At 39.5% G+C, this 20963-nt stretch overlaps 1 protein-coding gene and 1 long non-coding RNA gene across 9 annotated transcripts in view; one reads left to right on the top strand and one right to left on the bottom strand.

Annotated features, from left to right (window-relative positions):
- chd9 (chromodomain helicase DNA binding protein 9) overlaps positions 1-20963 on the top strand; it is a 98204-nt gene that overhangs the window by 40733 nt on the left and 36508 nt on the right. For 7 of the 8 annotated variants that reach the window (XM_067440134.1, XM_067440128.1, XM_067440113.1 and 4 more), the window contains exon 3: positions 11445-11863. In XM_067440134.1, the coding sequence (XP_067296235.1) occupies positions 11445-11863 (419 nt within the window). Of the gene's footprint in view, positions 1-8110; positions 8281-11444; positions 11864-20963 lie in introns of those variants that run through there. The other variant, XM_067440137.1, reaches the window with a different exon arrangement.
- Positions 6484-7868, bottom strand: LOC137071929 (uncharacterized). The gene is made up of 2 exons (XR_010904553.1): positions 7731-7868; positions 6484-7609 (listed from the first exon to the last, which is right to left on the bottom strand). It is a non-coding gene; the product is annotated as an uncharacterized lncRNA (long non-coding RNA).

Here is a 20963-nt window from a genome sequence, read left to right as displayed (position 1 = left end):
TCATATTAGTGTGCACGTGTATTTCATATATGTATTTTGAACATCCAATAGTATACATGTATATGCGAGTAATGTATAGGTGTATATGCACGTGTGTTATGTATGTATTGATAAGCGAAGTTTGATTTAAATCCTACGTGGCGCCTCATAACATATTACTGTATAAACATCGTAAAGTAAGTATTGTCATTTATTCCTAAGCATTAGTTCATGAACATTACACATTAGTTTTATTAAATACAAACAGTAAGAAACACATGCAACCAGACATTGGCAACCATAACATTACTCTCTCAATATTCAAAGTGCAAACTATATGCTAATTTCACCCTCACACTCCCTCATGATGATATCATGAGACAGCTGTTCACTTGACAAGAAATCTTGTCACATTTTAATCCTGCGAGCTCTTGTGGCACGAGATTACGAGAGTACGAAAATACTCGAGAGTACGAGAATAGAGGCAGGTTTATTGCACTTACACTTTAAGATTTAATACAAAGATCTATTTTGATCAGATTTATTTATTTTTGTCCTGTCTGTTGCTATGGTTATCACAATTTCAGATTCAGTCCCACATTTTAATACAGTTGCCACTACTAAAACTTTGCGCTACTTATTTAGCGTGAAAAACAAGATTTATTCAAAGGTTACTTACAGTAATCGAGTGAAGTTATATACTTATAATCAGCGAAGCCGATATCACTTAACTTCATGCACAATGACTGTCAAAACTCCCATTATAATCATGAAATCTCTCTGTACTGCACAATACATCTCTTATTTGCATTGTGTTTATAATTTTTTTGTTATAACGTGTACAAACCCCATGCAGAACTTAAAACGTAAACTTCTGATTGGCCATTGCGTTCACACACTCTACTATGATCAACGCTGCAAAAACATGTTGTATTGGCCAAAATGCTTTGTACTCAGTTATTGTTTTGTTTTGGTATCATAGATTTTATTTCTTTAGCTCAAATCACAGTAAAAAAAAATCCTGACCTGCTTGATATGTTATATTAAAATATATTGTAACAAAAAGTATTTGATTACAGATTTACATGGGTTAAGGATTATGTTAGATTTGCTCGCGTGTGCTTATGTCTTTTGACACTGTTTATGCACTAAAGAACATGTGTTGGGTGTGTGTGTGTGTGTCTGTGTACATGTTTTTTTAATGCACACAGACTCACGGGGACTCTTGTCACCATGTGGACCTAAATTGAGGTCCCGATGAGGAAACAAGCTTAAATCATACAGATTTTTTTTTTTAAATGTAAAAATGTGAAAGTTTTGTGTAATAGGTAAGGTTAGTGTAAGGGGATGTACGTTTTGTAAGAATACCTCCCTATGGAGAGTCCCCACAAAGATAGCAAACCAGACCTGAATCAGTGTAGCGATACTGAATATATGCTCATTAAGTGTATGATTGCATTGTTCTCTATTGTGTGTGTGTGTGTGTGTGTGTGTGTGTGTGTGTGTGTGTGTGTGTGTGTGTGTGTGTGTGTGTGTGTGTGTGTGTGTGTGTGTGTGTGTGTGTGTGTGTGTGTGTGTGTGTGTGTGTGTGTGTGTGTGTGTGTTTGGGTGTTTGTGTGTGAGAGAGTTTTAGAGGGGGTGGTGTGTTGTATGGGTCATTAATAGACGTCATGTTTAATGGGTTCAGGAAACCAATGCTACACATCAGGCCTTCCCTCATTAATCCTCCCTCTCTCCCTCCATCCCTCCAGCTCTATCCACTGTACTCCACATTAGTCTGCAGGTCTAGTCCTAATTATGGACTCTAAACTCTCTCTCTGGTCCTGACAGTGTAATTCATTTTCACCTAAGCAGGACACCGATTTTAGGTTGTGGGCAGGGATATCATTACAGTGTTAGACCGTTATAAGAGCTCTAGATGAACGTGAGAGTTTAAAATGGTGTAAGTGTGTGAAAATGTGATATTTAAGTAAGGCTTATAAAAGTGCTTTTGTTGAGGAACTATGAAACGTAAGAGTGAGTTCATTATCAGCAGGAAAAGGAAGTGACTGTTAAGTAGATTTTTTCTTGACTGTTTAAAAGTGGCTGGCGTTTTGTTGGTGGTTGTCAGTAGAGGTGGGAATCGTCACCGCTCTCATGATTCAATTCGATTACAATTATCATGTCATCGATTCAATTCGATACCATTACTGCACATGGCTATATTTTTGCTAATGAATACAAGCAGTCTGATCTATATGAAGTCCTTTTTATTTTATGTGCTCCAAGAAAGTAACTTCCTGAATATTGAAAACATCAAACACAATTTTAGTCTGAACACAGAAGACGGCAGGACCATTTAAACTTGCAAGCACTAGTAAATACTAAAACTATACTTTTGTGGTGTTTTTTGAGGGATTTTTTTTTTCAAAAATGAATTTGGCTGACAGCTAGGATATTTTTTTTTATTGGATTCTAAGATGTAATTGAATTATACAACATGTTTAACAAACACATATGCAAGCCACAGAAATCTGCTGCTGCAGGCTTTTACAGTACATGCACTGATTCCATGTGGGCCTGGCCATATAAGATAATGAAATCATATTCTTTACATTACTTTGATATCTGGGGCCATATGTATTAACTGTATAAAACAAAATACGCTCTTAAGCATAGCCTTAAGTTTTGACTTATGTGTTAAAAAAGTAGGACTTGTTTTAGAGTAGGAGCTGTTCATAAAGAAGCTAAAAGCAATTTTCAGCAAAGTCTAAGACTGCTAACTGGGGTGGCACTTTAAGCCTGTATACTACTAAGTATACTATTGCACGCTGTCTGTGTGATGTAATTTTCGTCATCAGAAGGGTCTGCTGAAGGTGTGCATACACAAAAACACATGTACACGTGACTGCGAGTGCAGTGCTTGAAAACAAAGTCCACTAGATAATAATCAAGTAGTAAAGACATCCATTCCAGTCCCTAAACTGCAGATAAGAGTCAGAAGAAAACACTTGTGGGACAGTTTTATAGATGATGAGTCGAAAGTGAAGTTTAGTTTGACACTACTCATTTGTTATATTCAACAACAACATCAGCTCGTTCCGGTCGTGCGTCATTTGTCATTACGCCATTTCGACTTCATTACATGTGTGCAAAACTTTACAGTTTCGGTTTTCAATCCGGTCAAGTGTTTACATCCGTCCTATTGAACAGATTAGAAAAGGTTTATCCCACCCCTCTCAACCCGATTGAAATTAAGCATTTTTATTCAGATTGAGGTGTTTACATGGAACATTTTCATTCAGATTGGACTTTTACACTGATTGAAATTAGAAAACAATGCTTTATGTAAACGCAACTAATGAAACATTTATTTTAATATTTTAAAAAAAATCTGTTTGCTTTGCAATTGGCAAAATTATCACAAATTAGTATTGATGCTGTGGAATTGTTTTCTACTGATTTTCATTATATTGCCAAAAGTATTTGGAGATCCCTCCAATTTATTGATTTCAGGTGTTTCAATCACTTCTATAGCCATAGGTGTATAAAATCAAGCACCTAGACATGCAGACTGCTTCTACAAACATTTGTAAAATAATAGGTCACTCTCAGGAGCTCAGTGAATTCAAGTGTGGTACTGTGATAGGTTTCCATCTGTGAAATTTCCGCACTACTAAATATTCCACGGTCAACTGTCAGTGGCATTATAACAAAGTGGAAGCAATTGGGAACAAGATTAGCTCAAGAACAGTGCATAGAGAGCTTAATGGAATGGGTTTCTATGGCCAAGCAGCTACATCATCACCAAGTGCAATGCAAACTTGCAAAGCGTTTTTTTTTTTTTTTTTCAAAAATTATCATACAGTTTAGGTCAGACAACCGTTCAATTTTTCCAAACTTGCAAAGCGTTGGATGCAGTGGTGTAAAGCATGCCGCCACTGGACTCCAGAGCTGTGGAGACACATTCTCTGGAGTGACTAATCACGTTTCTCTGCCTGGAAATCCGATGGACGATTCTGGGTTTGGTAGTTGCCAGGAGAACGGTACTTGCCTGACTGCATTGTGCCAAGTGTAAAGTGTGGTGGAGGGGGGATTATTGTGTGGGGGTTGTTTTGAGGGGTTTAGAGGATGGATACCCGACCCGAGCCCGACGGGTTCCGACGGTACCCGACGGGTCGGGCCGGGTTCGGACAGATATTTAGAAATTACGTTCGGGTTCGGGTCGGGCTCGGTCACGTCAGCGCGAAAAGGCATTGAACCTTTTAAATTTAAAACTGCTTATTATGCAAGTAGCCAATGGGCCTGTTTAACTTGATGCAATGGTTTGTTTTTGTGATTAAAATACATGCATAATATTACCCTAACATCCGTCTTCCTGCATGCGGAAATTTGTTTATGTCGCCGTGACAACAACTCGCAACACGTGCGTGCATATTGCCCGCGGCATCCTCATCATTCCAGTGAGCGCAACTTCAGCGCTGCTGGCAGCAGGACAGCCTTGAAGCCATCCGCAGTTGATGCAATCCTTTTTCTACATAAAACCTCGATTAGCCTAAACTTTGATGGATAGATTATGTAAATAGATCCCATGTTGCAGTTTAGGAACCACAGTTTTAGAAAATTGGTAAGATGACTTTCATTTCAATAAGCATTTAAATTGTGTTACGTTAATGTTTTGTTCTGTTAGCTTGGGCCATTTTTAGCAGACCTTTGTTCATTTAATTTCAGTTGGCTATTTGATTGGGCTCTGTGTAACGTTTAATGCCCCGTGTGCGCGCTGATGCGCTCGTCTGTAAACATTTCAGAATGCCTTCCTTACAGTTGCTTAATAAAAGCGGGATTTCCACACAAACAAACGTGCGTGTCATTAGTATATAGGGGAAAACATTTATTTTAACTGTCGGGCTCGGGTCGGGCTCGGACATAAATATTTGAATGCCTGTCGGGCTCGGGTCGGGTTCGGTTACTGCTCTGTCGGACGCGGGTCGGGCTCGGACAGAAAAATGCAGCCCGATCCGCACTCTAGAGGGGTTGGGCTGGGCCCATTAGTTCCAGTGAAAGGAACTCTTAATGCTTCAGCATACCAATACATTTTGGACAATTTCATGCTCCCAACTTTGTGGGAACTTTGGGGATGGCCCCTTCCTGTTCCAACATGACTACGCACAAGTGCACAAAGCAAGGTCCGTAAAGATATGGATGAGCGAGCTAGTTGTGGAGAAAAATTCCCATAAACACAACCCTAAACCTTGTGGGAAACCTTCCCAGAGGAGTTGAAGCTGTTATAGCTGCAAAGGGTAGGGCAACTCCATATTACACCCAACGGATTAAGAATGGAATGTAATTAGAGTTCGTGTACATGTAAAGTTGGGCATCCCAAAACTTCTGGAAATATAGTAAATGTCTCCTCATTTACAGTTGGAGCAGTTCCATCACTGGCTCCAATGACTTCATGAAACGTGCCATGTAGTTATACATTTTGGCCTGGCTGTCATACAACGAAATTATGAACACATGGAAGAACAAGAAAAAAAAACAATGAAATAGAATTATCATATAATTCTAATACCTTACATTACATCTCAGCTAGAAAACATAGATGGAGAACTGAAGGAATAGAGCACGCTCTCTTTCTCTCTCCCTCCCTCTCTTTCTTTTTTGTAGAGCTGAACTCCTCCCCATATCTTGGTGCTGCTATTTCATCTAATTTACATATTAACCATTTGCTTGCCTTAGTGTAGAGGTGGTTTGTGCCATGTGACCTTCAAAGCGTGTGCATATTTCTCTTTTTCCTCCCAAAAGTACATACAAGCACACTCTTTTCTTTGCTTTATAATTTAAATTATTCCTTATTGGCTGCCTGTACATACAAATACAGGTTGCAAATAAAATGAAGTACCAAACACATCCTTATAAACCTATAAATCTTTTAGGAATGTTGAAATAACATTGCCATCCCCACAAAGATGGAAATATCCCAAACCATTTTTGCTCCCCATGAGGAAAACAGCTTATAAATCATACTAAGTGATGTTTTTTGAAAATCTAAAAATGTTATGGGTCGGTTAAGGAGTAGGGTTAGTGTAGGGGGATTTAGGTTGTACAGTATAAAATATATGTCAATGGAAAATCCTCATAAACATGAAAACAAACGTGTGTATGTGCGTGCGTGTGTGTGGGTGTGTGACAGGTCTGCTGTGGTTGGCTGAATCATTCAAAAAGTCACATTTAAATGTGAAGGGGAAAAGTTTTTAAAAACGTTTTTTTATTATTATATTTTAAAATATTTGGTATATTCATTTTTATCTGATTTATTTAATTTTATTATTATTTCAATGTGTTATTATAATTTTTTTGCATGTAAGTAGATGATCGCATTAATTGTTTATTGAAGTCTCGTTTGAATTGTCTCCACAAGTCCAAACTTCAAGGCCTTGTTATCTCTCTCTCTCTCTCTCTCTCTCTCTCTCTCTCTCTCTCTCTCTCTCTCTCTCTCTCTCTCTCTCTCTCTCTCTCTCTCTCTCTCTCTCTCTCTCTCTCTCTCTCTCTCTCTCTCTCTCTCTCTCTCTCTCTCTCTCTCTCTCTCTCTCTCTCTCTCTCTCTCTCTCTCTCTCTCTCTCTCTCTCTCTCTCTCACACACACAAAGCCTGTAAATTGTAAAAATTGTAATGTCTCCCCATGCAGGCAGCTACACCATGTGCCACCTAGTGAGGAGTGTTTTTAAATGGTCTCTTGTATTGCCTAGACGTAATTTAACCTTGTAAAAGTTGATCTTACTCCAGTCTCAAGGCCAACCAAACGTCTCCATGCCTAGCCAAAGCTTATTAGCTAGCTCTCTGCTACTCCGTAAGATTCTTATGCTAAACTGACCCACTTTTGTGCGTGATTTTAGATGGCTGGTATAGTCAAGTAACACATTTGTTATATATCTGACATATTGTTGGGGAGAATGGGTGGGGGGGGGGGGGGCATAAACATTAATTTGCATCCTATTTTTTTCATAGTTCAAACACTTGCTTTTGGGTATGCTGCAAATGTATGTGTGGGTACAAGTGTTTTTTTTGCAGTGCACATGAAGCTTTGCACATGGCCAATCTGTCACACTTTGGGAAAGTGAGGGCACGACCTCATTTCCCCTTGAGTCTCTGTTGTCACTTCCTGTTAGTCGATCCAGCAGCACATAAACTCATGCCACCTGCCTGTGTGCGTGTGTGTGTAAATCTGATGGCTGTATTGCTTACATGATTATTTAAAATGATATTTGTGAATCATTTTACTTGTTTAGATCAAGACAAAGCTGTTTTGACACCGATTATCTGTTGAATGCATGTGTAGATGTATTAATTTTCTTGAACATTTGCTGTTGTTCATTTTGTGCCTGGTTGGAATCAGCAAGTAAAGAAATTCAGTATTTTTAGGGTTAAGTTGTGAAAGTTAATGTAATAACAGCTAGCACCCTCTGCTGGACCTCCTGTTTCACAATGAGCTAAAGAGAGAGAGAGAGTGAGTGAGCAAGAGAGAGAGAGAGAGAAAAACGAGTCCGGATTTTAACGACATCTCTAATATTCATGCTGATGCGTTTTGCTGCTTTGTGCTTTCATTTCTCGCCGCTTCGTCTGCGTCTCCTGCTCTCCGCACACACCCCAGCCTGAGAGAGGGGAGGGAAACAAGGGAAAAGGAAGGAAAAAAAACAAGTGGAAATAAGAAAAACAAGCTACAGAGCGTCCAACTGAGCCAGTACAAAAAACCTTTTGTGTTAGCAATCCTACCTTCGTCTGGTATGTGAAAGGAGAAAGAGGAACGAGAAGTCTTGTCGGTCTATGCGTGTGTGTGAACGCAAGAGAGTGGACGAGAAAACGACGGCCGGGAGAGATCGAGCGCAGTTGTCCTCGGACGGACAGTTGGAGGGAATCGATGAGAAAGAGAGAGCAAGAGAGGGAGGGAAAAGAATAGACCGAGCGCAGCTGAGCGCAGCAGAATGAGAGAATCCCGGACCAGCGTGGCTGCTTCATCGTTCTCTTCCTCATTCCCTCGTTTTCCGTGAAGTGCGGCTCCATGCAGCCCGGCCAGGGGAGGAGGAGGAGGTGAACAGGGCTTCTTCAGCCACGGACCTGCTGGGGGAGGAAGGGAGAGAGGGAAAGTGAGAGAGAGAGAGAGCGAGAGAGAAGGGAGGAGGGAGCGTGCAAAAGAGAGAGAGAGAGAGAGAGAGATAAAAAAAACGGCGAAAGGGCAAGGCTTTTGTTGGCGGTTGGAGAGAGGGAAGGGGGGGAAGGAAGAAAAGAAAAAAACATGTCTACAGTGAAGAGGCCGAGAGGACGGGTGAGTGAGTGAGTGAATGAGAGAGCGAGCATGTGTTTGTGTATGGGGTGGGGGGAGGGTGGAGTGAGGTGGTGGAAGAGGAGGAGGAGGAGGAGGAGGAGGGAAGGGGGGAGGTGGGGGAGGGGGCCGGCAGGAACTGAACAGCTACAGGCTCATGCGGCAGGCTACACAATCGCCGCCATCTTGTGCTAACTGCTTCTCTCCATTTCTTATTCTTTAGCTTGCATGCTAAAAGAGAATACTACATTAGCTAGCTTTTGGTGCCCTGTCTGCTCTTCTTCCTGTTTCGTTTTCATTTGCTTTCTTGCACCAAGGTGCCATGGGATGTGCCACATGTGCGCATCAGGCTTTGTGTGGCTGCGCCGCATGGTCTTTACCATTTCAATATAGTTTCTTTCTAAGCAAAGACGTTGATGACCTGAGCAAGGAGAGAGATTGAAATTGCTGCGGCGCTGGCAGCCTGTAATTTCAGTTATTTATAGATGTGTTACATAGCTGCAGTGCTCACGGCTTGCTGCATTTTCCCCTTGCGCTCTCTCTCCGTCTCTCCCTCTCTTGCACGCTCACGTCATATTCTCTCTATTGCTCATTTTCTCACACACACTCTCCCACCTTTCCCCTATAGCTTTCCTGCTTGTCTCCATTCCTGTTGATTTACCCCTTAATGCCTCGAATGGATTAGTGTGAATATTTCAGGAGAGCTCAGTCTCTCTCACTCTGCTCTCCGGCTCATGTTTAGCCACCAAATGAGTTAGTGTTTATAACCCTCCCCCCTTCTCTTTTCTTTTGTTTCATTCTTTCCAGATAATTCCCTTTTATTTAGCCATCAGTAAAGCGCAGGCCAGGTGATCTGATTATAGGTCGGTCTCTTTTTTTGAGAGTCAACTAAGCTTTATTGGCAGGATTGGAACTTTGCTTCGGACATGTGTCATATTTATAAAGAGCAAGTGTGCTAAGTAAAACCGAATAAAGTAAACAGATAAGATCTTGTTCGCCTTCTTTATGGAGTTCAAACTCACTAGCTGCTTTCCTGTTGTGAAAATGTGAGATTTGAAAATGGAAAGATTCCATGTCATAAAAATGGGCATGAATAATAAAAGTTGGCATGTCTCTGCCTGTTAAATGATCGTGCAGTGAATTACCGGTATACATATTTGTCTTTTTATAATGTGAATAAACTGGCTCTCAGGTTAAAGATTTAAATTCTTGACCTTTGATCAGTGTGCGATGCCGTTCTGATGAATTGTGACTTATTAACACCTCCATACCACAAGTTATACAAGTTTTAATATCCATAATGTTGAAATGCTTAAACTAGCGATAAAATTCTAAATATGTGGATACGTGTGTGTAGCCTCCGTGCTGACCTGTATTTGCCTGTCCAGTTGTCTGAACCGTTCCTTTATCTTCATCTATAGCTGGTTGGCCATGTGATTGGAGAACAGTGAATATTATGAAACCCAGGCATTAGGAACATTGATGATGCAGCAGTTCAAAGATGGAGGATTTCCCATGTTGTCATCCAGTGTGTGTGGGTGGACTCAGGCTTACCATGCTGCATTGCTTCAGCTACAATCAGATTATCATAGAATCTCCAAGGATTTTTATCTTGGAACCCCTCTTATATTTAGTTTCCTGGCGAGGTCATGAAATACCTACTGCACTTATTAAATTCTCAACCTGTATTGAGCTGGGTAAAGAAAGACCCCAAACTCTTGAAAAGTATTTGAGCTGTAAGCACATAAAGTGACTCTACTACCTGACAGGCCTCACTGAAATAGGTGTCGTGAGAAATCACACCTGTCTCAGCCCTAGACACTGTAACGGCAAAAAAGAATCAGGGGAGTGAGACATATTTTAGCCAATCACTAAACTAGAAATGTTATTTGCCTGTCAATAAGATATTAAATATTTTGTTGGCCACCAGGCACAAAGGCTGGTGAAATTCCCAGTTCAAATATACGAGATAAAAGAGACCAGAGATTGTGGTATTTATCACTTAATACACTCTAAACTGATATATAATCTTTGGTCTCTTTTCGTTTGAGTTAAAATCAGCAAGAAATGGAAATTCATCTATTTTGCAAAATCATGTTATGAATCTTGTTTTGAACGATTCATCCATGCATACATTTTTCTTTTTTTCATCTTCTTTTGAGCCCATGATTTTTAATCGAAACATCATAACTAGATCTTCCCGGGAACCTACAGACTTTTCTCTGGTGACATATTCTGCACTTCCCCAATCACTTTTTAGTCTGCTTAAACCCCAGCCCTTTCTTACAGTCGACTGTAAGCTCCATTAAATCAACAAACGATGATTAGAATTAAGTCCTGGATGTACGTCACAATATGAAAGATCTGTGTCTACTTCCATTACATTGCAACTTTAAGATCATGAACAGTTTGCACTGTTATTATATTTTTAGTTTCGAGCCCAATTTAGGTCAGGTAACAACAAATACTAGGCACACTTTTTGTTTTGTTTTTAATCAGACATTATCAAAAGAAACCATAGAGCTTTGCCTTCACAGTGCACATTATAAGAAAACCTCCGTAGATGAGCAAAATTACCTATAAATGTCTGTAAAACTACCAGCATTTGGCCGGTGATTTCAGCTTTACCTTGCCTGTTAATGATTTTTCACATTCTGAGTTGCTGGCATCTCTTTGTAGGTCTGGGTTTTGGAGAGAGGTTGTGTACTTGAAGTTAACATAATGGTGGAAGTTAGCAAAACATCTTAAATCGCTTACAGAACCTTTAATATTATGTGCAGAGTAGCTGTTTCACTGTACTGACTTTGCCCCCCTTAATAAGAAACCTATTAAAGTATTTACATCCGCTCGAGTCCAAGTTTTCTAGGTCATGACTAGAGGAGTAATGTTATGGCTGTTCATGGAATTCAGCTCATCCTCCTGCTTCATGTCGAATAGAACTCTCATATTGTCTGGCAGCCTAGTCTACATGGCGTCATGGTATCTTAAATAGTGTATTGTTGGTCATGGGTTTAGCATATGGAATTACAGAATCCCAAAATAGCAACCTATCTATTGGTTTCCTGTACAGTCCTGCCTACACACCAGTTCTAGACGAAGCTTGTCCTATGGAGAATATTAATATCATTTTTGGATGGTAATATCTTTCTTTTTTTCTTTTCTCACAGCCTCCTAAGAACACTAATGGTCCCAGCAGCCAGCCGCGGGTACTCAGCCCACCAGTGAAAAGCAGCTCCTCTTCTTCCTCTTCGTCATCCTCATACGTATCCGTGTCAGAGAAGAGGGTGCAGAAGCGACATCAGCAACAACAGCAACAGCAGCAGCAGCAGCAGCAGCAGATGGAGTCATTGCTTTCGGACGATAAACAACAGAAGGCCAATCGAATCATCTCAGAGGCCATCGCCAAAGCACGAGAAAGGGGAGAGAAAAATATTCCACGCGTCATGAGTCCTGAAAGCTTTCCATCTTCCTCATCGCAGCATCGCAGTCACAGGGCAGGTTCCTCCAAGTCCAGAGGCAAGGATAAGAGTTCCAAGAAGGCCCGGATTGTGGCGTCATCCAAGCCCAAGCAAAAGGCTAAAATTGGGTAAGACCACTGTGATATTCTTCCTAAGCTGAAGGATGTGGCATTTCATTATTTGTTTCACTGTTAGGGAGAAGGAGGGGAAGTGTTGTAGAGATGGGCCCATCATGATTTGTGATATCTTCATCTTAGCCATACAGCTAATTGCTGCAAGTTAAAACGTTTTTACTCCTTACAGATGTAGGCTTACTTAACTTGTTTTTGTGTATCACATCTAAAGAAGATAAGAGTCAAGGGCCCAGATTTACTAACAGTTTGCATCAGTGCAAACCCTCTTTTGGTGTTAAACTACTGTCAGGGTTAACTAAAGACAGGCAGTGAAAAATTAGACCTCAAAAAAGGCGTGAACGCAGTCATTTTTGCGGCTGACCCTATTGCATATGCATTTGTAGGAGTTTCCCTTTCAGATGCAAAATGTATGGGAGGAGAGTATTTAAATAAATCATGCAAGGTGATTTATTATGGTTTGCGATCATCAATTTACTGGTATTTGTGCCATTATTTACCGCCCAAAAAACACATCTTAAACCAGATGCTAATTTGTGCTGCTTTTGGTAGATTTCATTGGTCATTATGGAAATGATCTGGCTTTAATTTTGTTCCATAATTTGTGTTGTCAGTAGATCACACTCAGAATCCACTACCATCTGCGCTTTTTGGGAATTGCGCTCTCACGCTAATTTGCACTGTTTAGTTAATCTGGCCCCAAGCTCTCTTAAAGATGCAGCACTATCATCAGAGCGTGAGGAGCATTGAATGCCATGTTAAATGCTGTTACCTTGAAGTAGCAGTTTAAAGGGGTACTTCAGCGCTGGGAAGATGAATCTGTATTTGAACTGGGTCATCAATGCAGTAGAAATGTGAAATTATTTTTGAATTTGGTGTCTTCTAGACTGAGAAAAGACAGAAAATGTACTTTTGTCCCATGGGGATGAAAGACTACAATTCCCAGAATGCTTCGCTGCCCTGTGCCATTCCCCAACGCCACCAACTTGATTACAGTGACTGAGTTAGAGAAGACACTACAATTAAAATGTGTTCAATATAAGGAGTGAGTCACCGCGCGAGTATCACAGCACTGAGCACTAACTGCACGAGTGATAAGAGCTGAGGTAATCGCGACTACACTCGCGGCATACATTCACAACGTGAGTTCAGTCTGGCGCGTTTCAGTTCATGCCTTTACAAGCTTAACTTTCATAGAAATTAATTTGAGAAGTTAAAAGACTTACATTGCACACCATAGCTCCGTTTAAATGAGTGCCTGCCAGCTGAGCTCTCCCTGCAAGCTGAGTGTTATCTCCCATCCCCCACGCGCGAGTTCAAAACATGCGGAAATGGCTCCCTCTGCTAGCTGTAGTCTTTAGCCTTTGGGCAAACATTCCTCCTATGATGCAAAAATCGTCAATTTGCATCATAGGAGGAATTTTTCTAGAAATAAAATGCATAAATCTCTTGTCTCAGGGAGATATGAGGGGGAAAGCACAATAATTTGAATATACTCCAGGGTTTCTACTGATACAAAGCCATATGCTAATCGCTGAAGTAACCCTTTAATTAAGCACTAAGGTATGAGAGGCTGTGCAATATTGTGAATATAATAAAGAGAAGGACCTAAAACTTTTTGCCACACCTGCCAATGGCCAGTGACTTCAGAAAATTGACCATATATATATATATTTTTTTTTTTTGCAGGCCATGAAATGTTTTTACAAAACCAGGCAGTAATGACATGAAAATTTTAGATACCAGTGCAAATTCACTCTATTCTACTAGTAACTTCTAAACTACTAACCAAATGAACCCCTTAAGCCCCCTTACAAGTGCGATTAAAAAAAAGGAGTGCTGAGTTATTCCTCTAAAACAGAGTGTAGCCGTTATTAGTATCTCCAAAGTAGTGATGAGTTATTTGCTAATAAATCTATTATTAGGTACTGCAATGTGTCAATTACATCACGCAGCTCCGATAGACATGTCATATATCTGACTGACAGTAGCTTTCTGGTACAGAAATTTAATAAAGTAAGCAAATGTAAATTAAGACTTCATAGTCTTCACTGTATAAATGAAACTACCTTCACCTTATTAATTAATCCTTAATTAATTTACAAAAGTTATTCAGTTAAGCAATGAGTGATTTTCTTTTCTTTTTCCTTTGCTGTTTGATTAACATTAAAAATAGACAGCAGCAGGACGATTAGCCTGCTGTCCCTTTAAGAGCGACTGCATGGATAGCACCCTGTTTACTTTTCAACTGTTTACGTTCTTTTAAGACATAATCAACTATGTTTACTAGGATACTTGCTATTTTTTTTAACATAATTTTATGTGAATTTGTATGCTCGAATGCAAGAAGACTTGAAAGAGAGCTCAGTTTATTCACATGCTGTCTGAGATACGGCTTTCTGTGCACACGCTTCGGGTGTTTGCCCACCCAGAGCTTTCCACATCTTTCGGGTCTTTTTAAATATTGTCAAGGCATACAGCCGTGAGCTGATATTTTTTTCATCATGCATGCTAACCAATGAGTGCATTCACACCGGGAGGGAATTTTAGTTATATTTTAGTAAAACTTATTTTAGTGTATTATGTAATACACAGACAGGTAGCCATAGGCTCTGGCACTACCCAAATCAAACCTAAGTTAGCATTTTTTTTATCAGTATTGTAAACATATCAATGTATGACTGAAACAACATGATTGGAGCGGTTTTCCTTGATGTGTTTGTTGTTTACCATTTACAAAAGTGTTGTACACAACCCATGTTAACACAGTTTCAAGATTATCAGGTTTCTAAATGACCAACTTATAAAACCAATAGGCTAGTTTTGTTTGTAAAGAAATGCTCATTATGTGTAGCTTTTGAGCCGCTGTTGTGACACTGTACAAGTGCTTCCAGTGTGAATACTCTGATGTGTCTGCAGCTGCAGTGACGATGTAGTTATGCTGATGTGAAGTTGATGCTAACCTCAAGCTTGCGGTGTGAAATGGACAATGTTCGAAACGTCGTCCACGTTTTCTTACATTCATGCATTGTTACAATTCATAGAAATGTTACTGGCCAACTGGCACCTGGTCTCAGGTGTCCCCAGAGTGTGCCTCTGTGCATCAAAATTCCTAACAGATCATGTAATATGCCATTTTGAAAATGGCAATTTTTGGGTTTAAGAAAAATTAGCTGTTTTGTGTGTCTCCTTTAAATGCAAATGAGCTGTTGGTTCCCACCACAGAGGGCGGGGCCAAAAAGCTAATATTTCCTATCCTACTATATTACATTTAAGTTAAGATAAAAAAAGAAAGAAATGTACTTATATTTTTGTTATATTTTAGTGATTTATTTTTATTTTTAAATGTAACAAAAAACAACAACAACAACAAAAAAACACAAAAAAATAAACAGGGCCCAGCCCAGGTTTGGTTATCATTTGACTAAAGGCAAACATTCACTCCTCCTTTGCTCTGTTGTGAGAAAGTGTAAAACTGCACCTAAATCTTCAAACCGTGTCATTGGCATGTCAATCGTTTCGTTCACCTTAATGCATACGCCCTTCAACTTGTGCAAAACTAGAAGAAATCCACCTTAGGCTAACGCATATACTTGTATGCAAAATGTTGAGAGTTTATGCGCATATCAAGTGTTTCCTGTCAGGTTTTCTTGAGCGCAACCTTTGCCGGAATCGCAGCAATAGTCACTGGCGGGTACAAAATTCTAACACGGCAAAGATGGCTAGCAAAGCAAAATGCTCTGTAAAATCGTAACTTAAAATGTCAATATTTCATTAGATGTTTACAGATGTATTTTCTTTTAATGTAATGATGATGATTCTGCCTTCAGCTGTTAGGAAGTCTTTGGACCTATAAGCTTAGATCATGCATGGAGAGTGCACTTTTTAACCACATCTTTAACCAGTTACAGAACCTTCCAGCAAACTCTTTTGAACCAAGGACCCCTTTTAATATTCACAAACTGAATGAGAAATGCTGCCCTAGCAGTTCTCCCTAGAAATTTGACTACTAAAGACTAATGTAAAGGCCATTTTTAATAATATTTTGACATTTTGTTCACTAGTATGAGGAAAGTCTGATCCAGAGCCAGTTTCTATTAGATCAGCAATCACAAGTTATCTGAGGCAGGAATGCGAAGGACCCTCTTTTATAAAAATACAGAATCCATTTACCGGTATTCTAATACTTATTCATACTGTCTGCAAAAAAGTGTTATATTATTATGTTTTTTAAAAGTAATTTATTGGCATTTATGTTGTAATTTGTATTAAAGCCTCAATAAATAATTGTAATATAATCTAAAAAATATTAAATTTAAAATAATTATGAATTAGTTTCACAATAAATATTAGTCAACAAAACCTTTTCTATCTTTTTAGGGAAAAAATTTTACAGAGTGAGAAAAAAATCAAACCCCCTTGTACCCCTTTGGTACCCCTCTTTGATGTCCCTGGGCCCCAGTTTGAAAACGCCTTATTTGAGGGTTGAATGTGGGTTTCAAAACAAGCAGCACATTTTTCAAACATGGCAAAGGAACAAACATGCGCAAACATCCATTTTTGTTGTGGTTAATGATTACAAAATGTACCTCACATGTAGCAGCAGTGCTCAGCAGACAGCCTCTTCTGGAGTGTATGAATAGATCATAAGGCTGAACCGAATATGCAGAGCTTTATGGCATCATGATGTCATCTGATCTGCATTAATTGAGGACTGAATGGAAGAACGTGACATGAGATTTCTAGGTCATGTGCATTATGTGAAGGCCTCTGCAAACTGTGTTCCACCATATTGTTTGGCTTTTCCAGCTCTACAGTTCAGTCTAGATGCTTGCTTTGTTCTTAGGAAAACTACATTGTCTATTATGGTCCATTGCTGAGATTATGAAGCCAGCATGAAAATGTTTAACATTCCCTCTGTGCTTGTAAAAGCGATATGTTTTTTGTAAAATTTCTTCTGTGACTTGTTCATCGTGCTTGATGGATTAGCAGTCTGACTGACCCAAATACTTCAGCAGTAAAGGCAAGACAACCAGGACGTGTATGTTCAGACTCACTGGGTAATTTCTTTGTTCAGCACAGTTTCTCGGCACAGTCACCTCTGTTGTATAGGTTAAATGATTTATCACACCTGACAGAAGGAAGCAGATGTTGATGGCCGGTTTGCAGATACTTACATATTAAATTGCTAATAGACTAAGTGGTTGTCGTCTACCTGTTAAGAACTCAAAGTTACCTGTCTGGTTTGGCATGCTTTTATTGAGCTTGTTTTGCAGCATGTCGAATGTGAACAGGATGTTGTCGTCTTGCATTATTCTAGATGTCTAATGTGTTACACTCTGCTCTAAGTGAGTGGCATTTATTAAAGGGGGGGTTGAAACACTCAGTTTCAGTCAATCTCATGTCAATCTTGAGTACCTATAGAGTAGTATTGCATCCTTCATATCTCCGAAAAGTCTTTAGTTTTATTATATTTATAAAAGAAATATAGGCTGTACCGAGTCTTTCCGAAAAAAACGAGCGTCTGGAGGCGTTTCGTGTGGGCGGAGCTAAAGAATGACGAGTGCGCACAAAGTGGTGACGTCCTCAAGCGTGGAGAAGAAAACGCTACCCAGATTCAACTAATACATTTATGATCCAGAATCAGATCCGGAGGATGAAATAAATTGAACAGGGGAAGCAACAACAGCAGGACGTCCGTCTCTGTGGTATGTACTGTATTTAGTGGCCTGTCAACTGCATTACTCGCAGTTTATGAGGACATGATTCGGTTTATGGACTATTGTATGCGACTAAACATTAGCTGTAGCAAGCAAAACGGTTTTGCACGTCAGACTAGTGTAACGTTATACATAGAACAACAATGGAGTAACCGTTAGTGCATTTGAATGACGAAGCACGCTTTGTGAGAACGCTAGGTTTATGTTTGGGTGGTTTTACAATAAACAAACTGACACCTATAGTGGTCAGCTAAATAAATGTATTTAAACACACACCATAGATCGCATGCTCCATTGATAAATTAACTAACGTTATACACGATCCTGTTGTTTACTGATGTTTACTTACGCGACGATAGCCAATAACAGACATTTGAAGCAGTTTTACTCACCGCGCACGACTGTGAACCTTTATCGTTGAGACCGCTCCGTCAAAAACACACTTCTTTGATAACTGTTGATTTCGTGAAGTCCTGTGACAGCAGAGACCGTGGAGATCCACTTTTGCGACACGACTGAAGTGTGATGTGACGCTTCTCGTCATTTCTGCGTTCAAATCGGTTCAAATGCAGCGCTGCCTTCCTGGAATGCTGTGCTGAAGCTTTGAAGTCGCTTGATGTCACCCATAGGAATAAAGTGGAGCGCGGCGCGACCATAGATCTGCACCTGAGAGCAGTGCTTATAGGCGTTATAGGCGTATAGGCGTATATTTCCTCTCTCGCTCTAGTCACGCGCGTGCGCACCCTTCCGGGAGAAGAGCCCGTACGGCCCATACAAGGACCTTCCGCTTTGTCGACGTCAAGTGGACCCATACTCGAAAAAAACTCTCTGAAACTTGTGAGAAACCGGAAGGAGTATTTTTGACACAGAAATACTCCATCAAACGTCCAACATTAGTGTTTGAAACTTTGTCTATGTTTAGGATGGGAATCCAAGTCTTTAACAGAGTAAAAAGCTCAGTATGCATGAAACAGCATTTCACCCCCCCTTTAAGGGTTGAGTGTTATGTTGTAGGGTAGTAGTGTCTTCACCAAATCAACAGTAGGAATTTTAAAGGTATAACATTCTGCAGAAAAGTGTTTTGTCCATTGTGTTTTGTTGTTGTTGTTGTTGTTGTTGTTGTTTTTTTTACATTATTCTAGAAAATATTTCTAAATCTCTCTCTAACAAGAAAGGATCAGTGTGACGACCTGTTTTTACGTCAGCAAAACCTCACCTAGAAAAACATATTAAATTTAAATAAAAAGATTTGAACCAATTATACATATGGTTATTAATATTTATTTATAAATTAATTTAAAAAAAATATTAAAATTAGTAATAAAAAAAACAACAACTTTTAATTTAAGGGAATCTTCAAATAAAAACTATTATAATAAATGTCACATTTGCCTGTGCTCTTCAATGTATCAGGGCTCAAATTTCTCATTTGGCCCAGTCAGACCAGTTTAGAGTTTTACTTGCTCTGTCAAAATACACAAAAAGTTATTGGTTTGGTTGAGTTTTGACCCATGACTACTTGTAAACATTGCTTTAAGATTTTTAGGTAGGTCTAACAGGTAGGAAATATACAGAAATTGAATACATTTATCAAACACTTTACAGTCTTTACTGTATACATTATAAATTAAATATAGATTTATCCTTATTAAAGCTACAGTTATTCAGTCAAGAGCAGTGAGGGATTTTCTCATTTTCTTTTGTTGTTTAATTAATTAACAATGACAGACATCAGCAGGTTTATTAGCCTGCTATCCTTTTAGGACCTGCCACATATGACGCGATCTGACGCGCATCTCATTTTCTCACTACACTTTATGTTCATTTAAGACTACATTCAAATCATTTAAGACCGGTCAAGATGATTTGTTGCATAGATTGTGTAGAATTCTGCAGAGAACACATCAGTTCAGACGTCACAAAAGATTCCATTGAGAATGCAGTATAGGGCCATCTGTTTTTTAAAAAAAGAAACCTCTTCAGAATCATAAAATGACATTTGGACACCCTACAGTTGGATTCTTGACTGTACAAAAGAAGGCCGCAAGTCATCATCAAGTATGTAATTTGGGGCATGGCCATTGAAAATTGTTCCACCTCAAGGTTTGAGGTTGTAGTCAAGCTAGCAAAAATACACAAACTTACTTATTAAAGTATGAGTATGTGATTCATTCAAAAAGTCTGTGGGTAGACTAATAAACAGGTTTATTTTATTTTATTTTTTATTTCAACAAACTATCTCCCTAACGAGAATAACATTAACATTAACCGTTACTACTATGGGCTCTCTTATCTGAAGAGATTTGTAGCAACTGGGCGCTGCATATTTATTCTCAAATCTGGAGACATGGACGCAGAGGTGGGTCTTAGGGTGCTTTCACACTTGGTTCGATTGCCTGGACCGAACCAGAGTTCGATTACTCCCCCAGCTGGACTGTGTTCATATTATATTATTTGGGTCTGAACCGGGATGCGTTTGCATCATCAGAGCAGCAGCTGTTTACCCCGCTGCTTGGTAATGACAGTGAGTGAGAAGGTGGCAAAATGCATATCGTTGCTCACCTCACTTTTATATTTTTGTTATTGAACTGTTGGTTTTGTTTCCAAAGCTTCAGTACGTAATGGCACTTGCGTCTATCTGCCACTAATGTACTGCAAATTCTCTAAAGAACAGTAAAGACGAGCAGAAATTAGATATACATATCTGCTTGCAGGATGTAGTTCACACTCGTCAGGAAAATGAGTGAAATGAACAAAACAATTTTTTCATGAATCGCTTCTGCGATTTTGTTTGATTGTGTTCACATCAGCAACGAACCGTACCACATGAAGTTCACATGAACCGAACCCCAGACCACCTTTTTAAGCGGACTCGGGTACGTTTTGCAGGTGCGCACCCAAATTCGGAAGACAGTGTTCACATCATCCAAACAAACTGAACTCTGACGTCAGTCGAACTCGGGTTCACACCGAAAGTGCTAGTGTGAATGCACCCTTAGATCTTGGTTTCATAAATAGCAGAGTTGGTGTCTTTGAGCCTGCGGTGGAGAGTAAAGCCAGAAACCTACTGACCCGCTTTGCACCAAACTGCACACTACAGCCATTAAAGCAGTCCATGTGTTCTCAGACACTTAAAGAGAGACTGCATGACTGCAGTCAGTCACACACCCATATTTATAACTGTAGTCTGCCAGGTTATTGCTGTGTTGATATACAGTCATATTGGATTTTTGCTATTGCCCTCATGCTATTGCATCAGTACTTTTATTGATATATTAGGGTTGTTAAAATTATTTGTTGCATCAATACAACGCAATGCAGATGTGGGCAATTCTGCATCGATACAGTAATAAACCATATTCGATTATAGCCTACTG

This window comes from Pseudorasbora parva, chromosome 1 (genome assembly GCF_024679245.1).
Source record: "Pseudorasbora parva isolate DD20220531a chromosome 1, ASM2467924v1, whole genome shotgun sequence".
Classification (NCBI taxonomy): domain Eukaryota; kingdom Metazoa; phylum Chordata; class Actinopteri; order Cypriniformes; family Gobionidae; genus Pseudorasbora; species Pseudorasbora parva.
This window is presented reverse-complemented; position numbering and strand designations above follow the sequence as displayed.